Source organism: Arachis stenosperma, chromosome 10 (assembly GCF_014773155.1).
Source record: "Arachis stenosperma cultivar V10309 chromosome 10, arast.V10309.gnm1.PFL2, whole genome shotgun sequence".
Taxonomy (NCBI): Eukaryota; Viridiplantae; Streptophyta; class Magnoliopsida; order Fabales; family Fabaceae; genus Arachis; species Arachis stenosperma.
The window spans coordinates 111,216,195-111,228,962 of NC_080386.1; the positions used below are offsets into that span (position 1 = coordinate 111,216,195).

Here is a 12,768-nt window from a genome sequence, read left to right on the forward strand (position 1 = left end):
CTAGAGCGTTTTTTTTTTTTTTTTTTTGCATAATTTGCTTGGAGTAGCTCTGTGCAGTAGGTATGAAGTATGAACTAATCGGACAATTTAAGTTAATTTTTTATTTGTTTGTCTACAGCATTTTTTAATCTGACAGGTTAAAAGTTAATTTGTTGTGAATTTAAGCTCTATTTAATAATTAATCTGCTAATGAGTTGGTGCACGCATAAGATAGAATTAAAGTATTTCGACACTTATTTAAACGAACTAGTAAGGACTCTACCATTTCAAATTGAATGACAATTTAAGTTACTAGCAGTAGTATATTAGTATTTCATTAAACAAATAAATAGAAAGTTAGAAGAAGATGAAGAGACCAATAAGACAAAATTAAAATATTTTCATACTTATTTAACCAAACTAGTGTGAGTGAGCTGAGCACCTGAATATTCTAAATTCATTGGCAATTTAAGTTACTAGCAGTAGTATATTAGTATTTCATTAAACAAATAAATAGAAAGTTAGAAGAAGACGAAGAGACCAATAATTTTTCCCTCCAAAACTCAGAATGTGAAGTTAAGTGAACTATCATCAAGAATTTAATGCCCCACACTTATCACAAGTCACAATAAATCGCAGAACAGTGAGTAACTATGAATCGTAACAATGAGACTCCAAAGAAGAAGAAGAGCCTCTTATTTGAATCCTCAAACCCAAACCTTACTAACTTCCCACGCCGCTTAAGCGTCGCAGATATTCTTCTCACCGGTGACGAAGGCGAAAACGACGCTAATTCCATGGCCGGCGTCGGAAAACCTTCGCTGTCTGCCAGATGCTATTCGCCTTGGCGACTTCTTGCTAGGTTGCTTAAGGTTCTGAGGCACACTAAGGGACACACAGTGGCTCTGCGACGGAGGCAGCAGAATGAGACTCCTCACTCCACCGCGACGACGCCGTCGCTGATAAACGTATCAAATGGCAGTAAGGAGTTCGGTGAGAAGCTCTCATTATTTTTTTCCGATTTTTTCGTTAAGTTAATTTTGGTAATTTTAACTGTTTTGTAACTTGCTTATGCTTATGCTTATGCTTCATTCGCATGTGAATAGTGATGTACACAAAATTTTACCTGAGTCTTTGATCTGACTGTTTTTTTTTTTTTTTTGGTGACTTTTGATCTGACTGTATTTAATATAGTGGATTGTGATTTCATCTCCTTACAATTTCTGATTAACCTAAACCTTTGTAATTAACCCAATGCGATTTCCTAGTTCAAATCTTGAAATTAGCAAACATTTTTGGGAGTATTATTTTGTTTATTAGCGGGATTAAGATTCACCGTTGTATCTGTTGATCGATCGTTTTTGTTTATATGTTTTTCCCAGGAGGTGATTAGTATGCCATCAAATGCTAAAATACTAAAATATATTTATTTTACAGAAAATCGCTAGCAGTCTTTAACAATTTTGGCTAGCATTAGCGAGCACACAAAAATTTTACTAATTTCTGTGTGCAAACTCTGGTAAATGTATGTAAGTGCAACTGTATTGACTCCTGAGTGCAAACTCGATAAATATAGGTGCAAATTGTATGCTTCTTGCATGTAAGGCCTGTAAATGTGGGTGTATAATATTACTAGTTCAAAATAATAATATTTGCTAGCCATGAAACATTGATATTTATTTTATTGTTTGGTATAACATGCAAAATTGTTTCACCCGTTCCTTCTCTTCGCAATTTCCCTTCATAATCAGTGACGAGTTATGCATTTTTCTCCTTGATAGTTACTTCATAATGTTGTTGATGTGTTCTGCAGGAGAGTTGCACGATGATGCTTCTTTTAAGCTAGGAGTTGGTTGTGGTTTACTATATATGATTGCAGCTAGTAAAAATGAGCTTGGGAAGATGGTTGAATTAAGGAAAGAAATGGAAATGCTCCTTCAAAATGTGAAAGGGGTACTGCAGAGTAAAGATGCACTTATCAAGCCATTGAAGCAGAATGAGGCTCTTGCCTGTTCCATAACTGATGTTCAAGAAGTTTCCGACTTTCACAGTCCTCTTTCAGTTCATTCAAAAACACCATATGTTCACCAAGAGTCAACAAGTGCAGTGGTTCATAAACATTTTCTAGAATATAATATAAATGACCGTAATAAACTTGCAGAAGAAATAAATGAGCTTGAGGCAGAATTTGAGGTTGAGTTAGAACGGTTGCAGCTGTATATGGAGAGAGAAGCTGTGTATGAAGATGCAAAACACGAAATATTTAAGGTAGAATTTTCATAGAGTAATTCTCATTCGTATATTCATTTTCTTATTCTGATATCTATTAAATCAACCGAGAACAATTTTGTGTCCGTCCATCAATATCAATTTTATCAAGTGAAATTCCCTTTGAGGAATGCATCTACAAATATCTCATTACTCTTCTGTTTAGAAAAGTATTGTGGGGTTAGTTTAATCTGGTATGAGAAGGAGTAACGGCTTTTTAATAATTTTTGTCAAGCTGTTGATTATGTTTTGGGTTTGTTCTTTACTTCTGTTCTTGGTTATTAACTTATTATCCATTCCATAGTGGCTGAAATCGGTATTTGGCAGGTAAATGCTGAGGACTCCCATTCAAAGAGCCATAGTTTGAGTTCTGGTGAAATAGTAATGGACCCGCAAGGAGCATGTGCTGATGTATCTTTTGCAGTTCCTCCAGTTGAACTGGAGAGAAGATTGCATGAACTGCTACAAGCAAGAATGCAAGAACAGATATCGGAGTTGGAGTCTGCTTTAGAATGCACCACTCATAAGCTTGCTGAGAAAGAGATTGAGGTTACTTGGTGGAAAGACACTGCAAAACTTGTGTCGCAGCACCTTCCAGAAACTTCTCGGTTTACTTTCCGTCTTGATCCTGATACTGCTTTGAAGTTGAGTCAAGTTTTATAGCTTTTGAAAGAGTGAAGTATAGGCCATTGTGGTTTTTGCACAACGTAGTAACAACCTGTTGCTCCATTTTTCCTTTTCATTTAAATTTCTGGTTCAGTCATGGAGCAAATAGTTCGGACTTTGGAGGTTCTCAATAGCTTTGGTGATATAATTGATATGGCAAAATGGAGGAAGCTAAATAGTTTCCCACTTTTAGAGTAATATACTCGATGCATGTGAATGTGAATGTGAATGTCGCTTTCTATATGTATATTTTGTCAACATTTTTTCTCCCTAAATTGTGAAGCTCTCTATTTTTATTTCTCCTCTGTGGGTTAGGAAATCTATGTTTTCTGTAACACAATGATCTTCACATTGGCAGAAGGACGCATAAAAGGATGCGTTGTGTGCATTCAATCGTCCTTGTTATTAATCAAACGCTCCGTATTCCCGTGAACGAAGAAGAAATGTTTTTACTAAAGAAAAAGTTGAAATGTCAATTTCTATCATTTACTCTTGCCTTTTGAAGGACCACAGCAGACAGCACATAAATGTAGTTTTTTTAATCAAATTGTCCCCTCAACCCCCCGGCCCTTCTTTTTCCTCCACCTTTGTCGTTATTTATTTATTTATTGGTCATGGGTCGTTTTTTATTTTTAATACTAGTTCCTGGATGGCGAAACACAAAAAATGGGCTTTTCTGATCTTTTTCTGAGTTATGGTAAGAGTCAATGACTGGCCCGAAATCACTCAGCCCGTTTCCTGAGGAGAGAGACGACCCATGACTGGGAGCATTTTGGTGATTGACCGAAAAGTGAGGGGGAGAGACAGAACTAAGGATAAAAAAGTGAGCATTTTTGTAAAAGTAACCCAAGTCGTTTTCTACTCATACTCTCCAAGTCTCAACACCATTCTTTCATCTGGTTGAAGCGACAAAGAGGTGAAAAAGAAAATTAACTATAAAGAGTAAGAAAAATGTTTGGCCCGTAACATGAATAACAATCTCAAGGTTCTGAAAGCCGTGCGGGACTGGTCGGTCTGACCGGTCTAACTGCAAACTGGACACAAATGCAGTTCGATTCAACATTAAAAAGTAAAAACCGTTGAATTGGTCGGAAACTAACAGGTTAGATCGAACTGAGACCTGACCGATTCTCTTGAAGCGACGTCGTTTGCCTTGTTACGAAAAAGAGCGCGCCAAGATTCTCTTCGGTCCTCACCCCATTCTTCTGCGCTGCAGTCCTCCTCCCCAAATCACAATCCTAGGTCACAGAAGTCTCCCCCACCTCCGTAGGAAGTAAGAATCAGCGCCGCCGGCCATTGCTCTCAGGCACCTTGAAACCTCCAACCAAGCTTCCCTCTCTCAAAGAAAGAAAAATGGTGACAAACCCTAGCCTCTGTTGTCACCGTCGTTCTTCCCCATCTTTTTTTCTTCGTGCGTCACCAGCTTCTTCGCCTGGTCCCGTGGCCTCATCGTCCGTCACCAGGTCCAGTTCGTCGCGTCGTCAGCTTCTTTGCCTGGTCCAGTTCGTCGTCCGTTGCGTCGCCAGGTCCAGTTCGTCGTCGCTGCTGCCAGCTTCTCTGCGTCACATTGTTGCTCCCTCTCCCTCTCCTTCAAATCTATGCTCACTGCCCTCGCCGAAAGATTCTTGTGATAAATTGATACTGGCTTGTTGACTTGATAATGGCTTAGTGAATTGGCTGGAATTAAGTTACGCCATGGTTTCTGTAGGAGGAGCATTATATATCTACTATTATCCGTGTTCCCTTTTTAATTACAATTTGATTTCATTATATGTTGGGTTTTGTGGTGATTCTTTTGCAAAATCATAAAAAGAAGTTTTGTAATTAATCATTATTGAAAACAAAAATGAATGTTACTTTGGTATTTGATCAACCATTTTGCTATCAACATGTTATTTCCGTTAACAAAATTTCGGAATTGAATTTACAGGTTTCTTAATTTTTATAGGAGTTAGTTTGTTAATCTTGTGCTTATATCGTAACTGTTAATTTCAGTTATTGATAATATAAATTAAGAAGCATTTGCTAATGTTTTCTGCTAATCAAGTAGCATTTGCTTAGATTGTGACTATCTTCCATTTTTTCTCTTCGAATATGCTCTGTTCAAACTGGTTTCTGCCTCAGTATATGCTGAATGTTTTCAATATTCTCTTATAATTGGGGATTGTATGAATTATTATATGTTCATTATATGCCTCAGTCATTGTTTTACTTTTTGGCTCAACTAGATTAAAATAATATTCTTTGTTTTTAACTTGTACACTGTAATTCAATCCAGTTATTTTTAATAAAAATATAACTATGTTAATTGTCTACAAATCTACTGTAAATTTTTGCATTTTAACGATTGATGATAAATTTTTATGTTAGACATTTTGATTTTGAATATTTTTTTTTGCTATGTAATTTTTGTGATTGTATTTTAATAAAATTATAAGATTTTAATTTGGTCGATGACATTTTATGTAGCACTTTAAATTTGGGAGATATTTTAAAATTATTTATTATTTTATTATAAAATGATTTTTTCGGTTGAATTACGATTGAATTGGTTGGACTAATAAACCAATAACAAAAACGGTTCGATGATAAGTGTTGGTCAGTGTAGTTTAGAAATTGTTATTTGTTTATGAGTTATGCTAGATAATCAATAACTTTCTTGAACAACATGAATAATCACCAATCAAATCAAAACACACTATACATCTAAATTATCTCCAATATATCTATTATTTACATTGTTTAATATTTTCATTATCTACCTATACTTTTCCTTTATTATGTTATTGTTGTTAAAAAATAGTTTTGTTGTATATATATGAGTATTTGGCTAATTAGAGTAAGATAGATGTTATGGGTTATGATGAAATTTTTTAAAGAATAATGTTATTAAATTTAGTAATATAGCTGCTATTTGCTATATTGTTATTATATCTAATTTTAAAATACAGATATAATAAAAAAATACATGTGATTAGTAACTGGATTTACTCTAAATTTTTTTAATAAATTTATTAATATATTTAGAAAAAATAACTAACTGTTTACATTTACATTTATATTTATAATAAAATATTTAGTTGAATTTAGTAATACCTGTACTGAAATATATGTGATTAGTTTTAAATTTACTTTAAGGTTTTTGTTATATTTAGTAATAAGTTTCGGAGAAATTAGTACTTTTATTACGTTTAGTGCTAATCTGATATTTATATATAGTAAAATTTTTAGAAAAATGTAAATTTGCATAGGTTCAATTAACTAATAGGAGTAAAATATTAAAATTTATGATCAATCTTGTTTAGAAAATATTTTTATTAAATTTAGTAATATTATGAATGATTAGTATAACTTTTAGAGTAATTTTTTTACTTGTAGTAATTATCTATGAATGATTTTTTTTTTGGAAATCATATGTAATATATATGTGATTAGTTTTAATATGCTGGAATTTTTTTTATTATGTTTGATAATATGTTCAGGAAAAAGTAGTAATTTTTTTAGGGTTATTTAGTCAAATGTTATTTTGAATTTAGTAATTTTGTATATATTTATTTGATTAATTAGTACAAGATATTAAAATTTATGATTCATTTTTTTACTAAATAATTTCTTTAAATTTAGTAATATGTATGGAATATTAGTATAATTTTTAGAATAAATTTTTATTGTGGTGATACGTATGAATAATTACTTTTAATTTTTAGAGTAATTTTGTTTCAATCATATTTAGTAAAATGTACGTGATTAGTTTAAATTTATTATAATTTTTTATTATATTTAGTGATTGACATGATCACCATTTTCGTTTGGATCAATAATTTTTGTAGCTGTCTTTAAAATCATCTTTGCTTTCATTATGATATCCTTCTCCATTTATGTTTTGGTAAATTTCTTCAACCCTATAAGACAATTGTTTGAACTCATTATATAGCTCGATGACAAATATTTGTGATTGACCTTCGTGATGTATATGTAGGCAAGACTAAGTTAACTTTGTCCGTGGCTTTATGCCAATGTAATATACTCGGTACATCTTTTCATTTTTAAAGAGATGATTTCTCTCATGTCTCTTTTGTAAACTCTATTTAATTATTTTAAATTATGTTAAAAAATATAAAATTTATCAATTAATTTATATAATTTTAACTTAATTAATTAATTTTTTTAAAATTTTGTTTTCGATAAAGTTATATGTAAATAATATATTTTTTATGCTTCTAATTATTAATTTTTTAGTCTTTTTTTATGTTTGATGATAAAATTTCTTTAAATATTTAAGAATTAATTAAGGTGCATCAATAGCTTCAAAAGATTGAAAAAAATAGAGAAAGAAACGAATTTGAGAAGCAATTTAGAAGAGTAGCTTTTTAAAAGCCTATTTAATCATAGTTTTCTCGCTTAATAGATATTCTCGTGTGAAGTTATTTTTGTGTCTTGATTAATTAAGCATGCACATTCACATTTTAGGCTCTCCAAGAGCCTTCAACAACAGAATGAGATAATATTTTAAAGTCAAGACTTGAGGGAGAATATACAATATATCATACACTCATTTTTTTTTAAGTTGTAGACTTTAAATTTTGGAGAGAGAAGCTCCAATTTTTTTTCTAGAATTCAAGTTTAAATTTTTTTCTAGTTCTAGATTTTAGTTTTGTTTAATTGTAGTTTTTAGTTTATAATTTTTTATCTTGCAACTCTAGTTTTTTAGAATTTTTTGTTACTTTTTCTATTTTGTTAGTGTATATCTAAAATGAGCACAATAATTATGTACTTATTAGATGTGCCACATTTATATAGACCATTAGATTTTATTAAATAAAAAACAAAGGATAATAAAAAAGAAAAGTATTAATAGACTCTACTAAATACAAAATATCTTAATATATAAATAAATATTTTAAATAACAATACTTTAATGCATAATACTTTAATGACAACAGAATATTTTATTTTTAAATAATTGAATATAAAACACATAAATACAAAAAATATGAGTATTTTTTATTCATTAAGATTAATTATTATGTAAGAAATTTTATAATATTAAAAAATCATATTAAAATAATATTTTAAACTATAGCATAAAATAATTAAAATTTTATTTTATATTACTTGATAAATAATTATATTACTATATTTAAAATTTATTAACTAACTATTTTTGTTAAAAATATTATTATATAATATAATTTTTCATCAAAAAAATTTTAAAATATAATTTGTTTAAAATATTATATATATACATAGAAATATTAACTTTTTATTTTTTTAATTTTTTTAGAAAAATAAAATAAATAATATAATTCTATACATGCTTATCACATTATATATTTATTTGGGCAAAACACTCAATTAAGCTAAGGTGAGGAAATTGTTACATAAATCCGCCAAACCGAAATATGGTTCATGAATCAACCAATACAAGTTTATATGTAGTTCGAACCAGCTAAATTCGAAATCCATTTCAACATAATTCGAAACATCTTAATTCAAATTATACAAAGACACACATACACACTAATTCGAATCTACCTGATTTGAATTACACACACAGAGTAATTCGAATCAGGGTGGTTCGAATTACTCCCCAACACGCAATCCCAAGTAATTCGAAATAGGCTTATTCGAAATATACAATGTATAGTTCGAATTAGGCTGGTTCGAATTATAAAGGACCAGAGGTGTATATATATGGTGTGAACGTGAATTGATCTCATTAGAGTGGGAAAATGGCTAGTAAGGAGAGTTTTGTAGTTTTGGTTCACCATAGAGGATTGATTAAGAGGAAAATACGATCCGATGTAAAGTTCACCGATAAGGATCCCTCAGTATTTTCATGAGGCCTACGACGAGTTATGATGACCTTGTTAATTCTGTACTACAGAAACTTGGTTTGGTAGGCGTGAAACTGGTTAAAAAATTTTTCTATCGCATTCCAATCTCGGTGCTGCAAGAAATCGTGAAGTATGATTGTTTCACGATCGGGACTGATGAGGACTTGTAGGTCATGTTTCATTGTCGTGGGCAGTTTCCTAAAGTTATGACACCTGAACTGTTGGCGAAATTGGTTGATGTGGTATCCAGCTCGGGGCGGTTCCAACCGGCATACCCCCACTGTAGGCACGGTAGCCGGTTCTAGCTCTAGACCTGCTGGTGCATCTTCGTCCGTCCCTATGTATGAACCTCCGATCGAACCTGTCACCTCCCCTTCGTTTGCTGTTAATCTCAACTGTAGTGGAGGCGGCGAGGTTGGAATAGGGGATTTTGTGCCGACCTCTTTACAGTGTGCTGCACCGGCTGGTATGGGAGATGCAGTGTTGGGTGATCCAGATGAGGATGATTTGGAGCCCGATATCATTGCTGATGACAGTGGCGATGATATTGGAGCCAGTGAGCCAGCTGGGGTAGGAGGTGGTTCTAGCTCTGGCACACAGCAGTACCCTCTGCACTTTTCATCTTTGGACTTAGAGGCCATGAGGCAGGAAGGGGTTCCTGGGGAGGCTGCTGGATTTGGTGCTAGAGATGCCGAATGGACTACAGGTCTGACAGAGTTTCAGGTTAGTCAGCTGTTTCAGGATAAAGATGAGGTTGTCTTAAGTGTAAAGACGTACAGCATCTGCCGCGAGGTACAGTACAAGGTGGTGGAGTCTGACTATCGCCGGTATATTGGGAAGTATTTTGAGTTCAGAAATGGGTGCACATGGTTGATTCGGCTTAGTCTCCGACAGCGCAAGGGCATTTGGGAGGTCAAACGGTACAACGGACTACATACGTGTCTCGCAACCTCCATCTCCAACAACCACAGGAGTTTGGATTATCATGTGATCTCGGCATTCATCATGCCAATGGTTAGGGCTAATGCATCCGTGAGTATAAGGTGCTCCTGAATGCCACGGCCGCACACTTTGGGTTCAGGCCGGCATACAAGAGGGTTTGGTTGGCGAAGTAGAAGGCCGTTGCCCACATCTATGGTGATTGGGATGAGTCGTACCACGAACTCCGTAGGTGGGTTTTAGGAGTTCAGCTGACGATACCTGGTATTATTGCAGTCCTTTGGACGACCCCTGTTCGAGTTGGGGGACAGGTGGACGAGTCACAAGTTTATTTTCACCGACTGTTCTGGACGTTTCTACCATGTATAGAGGCATTCCATCATTGTAAGCCGTTGGTCAGTATTGACAGCACCCATCTGTATGGCAAGTATGGGAGAACGTTGCTCGACGCCATTACACAAGACGGGAACTCCAACATTCTGCCTGTAGCATTTGCACTGGTTGAGGGTGAGAATGCCGAGTCCTGGTCCATCTTTCTCTCCCACCTACGTCAACACGTGACCCCACAGCCGGGTCTGCTAGTTATATCAGACAGGCATAACGGTATCAAGGCCGCGCTTGAGGCTCCGGACGGAGGATGGCTACCTCCAGCGGCCTACCGTGCATTCTGCATTCGACATGTGGCAGCAAATTTTGGTCTGACCTTCAAGGGCAAAGATGCAAGTAGGCTTCTTGTGAATGCAGTGTATGCTAAGACCGAGGCATGCAAGTGAGGGACGTCCCAAGTCCACCAGGATATGGACTACTATGGATGAGGCGGATCCGAACAGGCCGAAGAGATGTGGGCTCTGTCGGCAACCAGGACACACACGTCGGAGTTGCCTACAGGTTGGAGGACCAAGTCACACAGGGGGACATGAGTGGGTGTATTGTTAGCTTTATTACTACGTTGTTCTTACTAATGTATTTAGAGTCCACTGTATTAGGGTTTCTGATTTGAAGTTGTTAGGGTTAAAAAATTTGTTTACCTTAATGTGATGTACTTTGCGTGGGTTCTTAATTAATCAATGTGTTCCGTTTCTGAAGTGAAATATCACATCTCCGACAAATACATCAGGCAATAACGCAATCTTTATAGTAAATGATACATGATAAATAAAATATCTAAACAACTTAAATAAACAATGTACACCAATGGTCAAAGTAACCGATACACGATAAAGCAATAAGGTAGGTAACATAAATATCAAAATAAAACTCAGCCACTTCACATACATAACTAAAATAAACAAAGGAAGCTTAAAATACAACAATGATCATAAGAATAAGTCATACACCAAAAACAGATCATCTAAATAGGTGGGATCTGGTGAAGCAACGACGGGGAACCCATGTCCTCTGGCCTCTCCGGATGAACGGCTCGATGTCCTCAATGTCATCCTCGTCATCATCCGGGTCTGCCTGTGCAGGTGGCCCAGGCTGGACTGGTGCCCTAGACGGTCTGGCAGCTGAATGTGAACCAGCAGTATAGGCGGAAGGAGGCGTACCACCCAATGCAAAATACTCAGGAGCAGGAACAGAAGGAGGCTCGTTTAGATCGACATCTAACGGTGCATGTGTCCCCGTAATCTGGCCTCGCCAATGTGCCGCATCATCCTCTTGCATAATGGCACTTATCTCATCTAGGAAGTGCGACCCGCCGAAATTTGCGTCAAGACCATCACTGGCAAGCAAGTCTGCGTATAGCGTACCCGGACTAACACATGGCTGACTCTCCTGAAGTGTGTGGTCATCACCGGGGACACCAACGAAGTAATCGCCGAGTGGCCCTAATCTAAGTCCACCGTCCCCATGGTTCGAACCATCTCCCATGCCAGACCCGTACCACTCTCCACCATGACCACCATGATGAGGACTAACACCTCCGACCCTAGCATGGCCTCCAACGTCTCCCCCACCAGGCCCGTGCTGATCACCATCGTCGTCATCGCTACCATGATCACCGTGATCGTCCACCGCAGCACGCGGTCTGCGTCGGTCTCCACACCCTTGTAGTCTACCTCCACCCCTACCCACCGCGTCGCCCTCTTCCATGGCCTGGTCGAGCCACCAGCACTCATGCTGGCTCCGTCGTGTCCCAACACGGCCTCTCCTCTCAACCCGACGCCTATCCGGAACGTCGTCAACACGGTCCATCTCAGGAACTCGTCCGGCACCCCTCTGCGTCGCCTCAACAGGAATAGGCACCGTTCTCGGATCACCTAAGTACATCTCTGGTGACAAGAACCTCTTTCCATGCTGACGCCACCAGTCCAAGAAGTCATGTGAGGGACCCGGGTCTGCGACAACATCAAACCGGAGAACATGATCCGCACGGCTCTCCCAATGAAGATGCCAGAACTGCAAACTGTACGGGAACCAACGATTACTGCCTCTACCGTCCTTCGACATCAAGAAGTTGATGTTTAGGGCGGGCTGGGGGCACGGCTGTACTCCGCCGAACTGAGGTAACACCCTATCAATCTGATGCCACTCTATGGTGGCTAAATATATCAATGCTGTCACACACCGCCATAACGCCGTATGACGAGGCTCCAACACCTCCGGATGCACAACCTGAAGTACGTCGGGAGAGCTATACGGCATCCAGATAAACTGGATAAACATATCAACAATGTTTAGCCATATCGTGATTCGAAGTATGAAAGGTTACTTAACCAAAGCAAAGCGGTTAGTATACTCACATCCCTGGCCTGTAACAGGTCTATCCTCAGCCTCCACATCTGCACTCAAGATCCCTTCTCGCTACCGAAAGGATTGTGACCTGACCACCTACAACTCACATCAGTGTTATTACGAAAGAAAAGTATGACAAAATATTATAACATTGTAAGCGGACATGGAATTAAATAATTTAACTCGAAATAGACAAGTCCGACAACAGTACCTCGAGGCCAAGGGCCAGCTGAACATATCATACCCAGCAGGTCTAAACCCAAGAAAGCGCCAAAAGATCCAAGACTGAAGTAACTGTAACGGACATGCTAACTTTACCACATGTCTGTTGTCCACTCTGCAC

At 36.7% G+C, this 12,768-nt stretch overlaps 2 protein-coding genes across 2 annotated transcripts; both read left to right on the forward strand.

The window, feature by feature from the left end:
- The first annotated feature begins 523 nt into the window (after positions 1-523).
- Positions 524-3,104, forward strand: LOC130958167 (protein POLAR LOCALIZATION DURING ASYMMETRIC DIVISION AND REDISTRIBUTION-like). The gene is made up of 3 exons (XM_057885122.1): positions 524-972; positions 1,793-2,247; positions 2,575-3,104. The coding sequence occupies exons 1-3, from the start codon at positions 633-635 to the stop codon at positions 2,908-2,910; spliced, it is 1,131 nt and encodes a 376-aa protein (XP_057741105.1). The 5' UTR covers positions 524-632; the 3' UTR covers positions 2,911-3,104.
- A 5,883-nt stretch (positions 3,105-8,987) lies between these two features.
- Positions 8,988-10,462, forward strand: LOC130957466 (uncharacterized). The gene is made up of 2 exons (XM_057884323.1): positions 8,988-9,670; positions 9,922-10,462. Exons 1-2 carry the CDS (start codon positions 8,988-8,990, stop codon positions 10,460-10,462), a joined length of 1,224 nt encoding a protein of 407 aa, XP_057740306.1.
- Positions 10,463-12,768: the final 2,306 nt, after the last annotated feature.

Excerpts from the sequence above, each read along its gene's own strand:
- LOC130958167 (XM_057885122.1), top strand. The coding sequence starts at position 633 with ATGAATCGTAACAATGAGACTCCAAAGAAGAAGAAGAGCCTCTTATTT. Across the intron at positions 973-1,792 it reads AAATGGCAGTAAGGAGTTCG|GAGAGTTGCACGATGATGCT; the intron begins GTGAGAAGCTCT and ends TGTGTTCTGCAG. Across the intron at positions 2,248-2,574 it reads CAAAACACGAAATATTTAAG|GTAAATGCTGAGGACTCCCA; the intron begins GTAGAATTTTCA and ends GGTATTTGGCAG.
- LOC130957466 (XM_057884323.1), top strand. The coding sequence starts at position 8,988 with ATGTGGTATCCAGCTCGGGGCGGTTCCAACCGGCATACCCCCACTGTA. Across the intron at positions 9,671-9,921 it reads GGCATTTGGGAGGTCAAACG|GTGGGTTTTAGGAGTTCAGC; the intron begins GTACAACGGACT and ends CGAACTCCGTAG.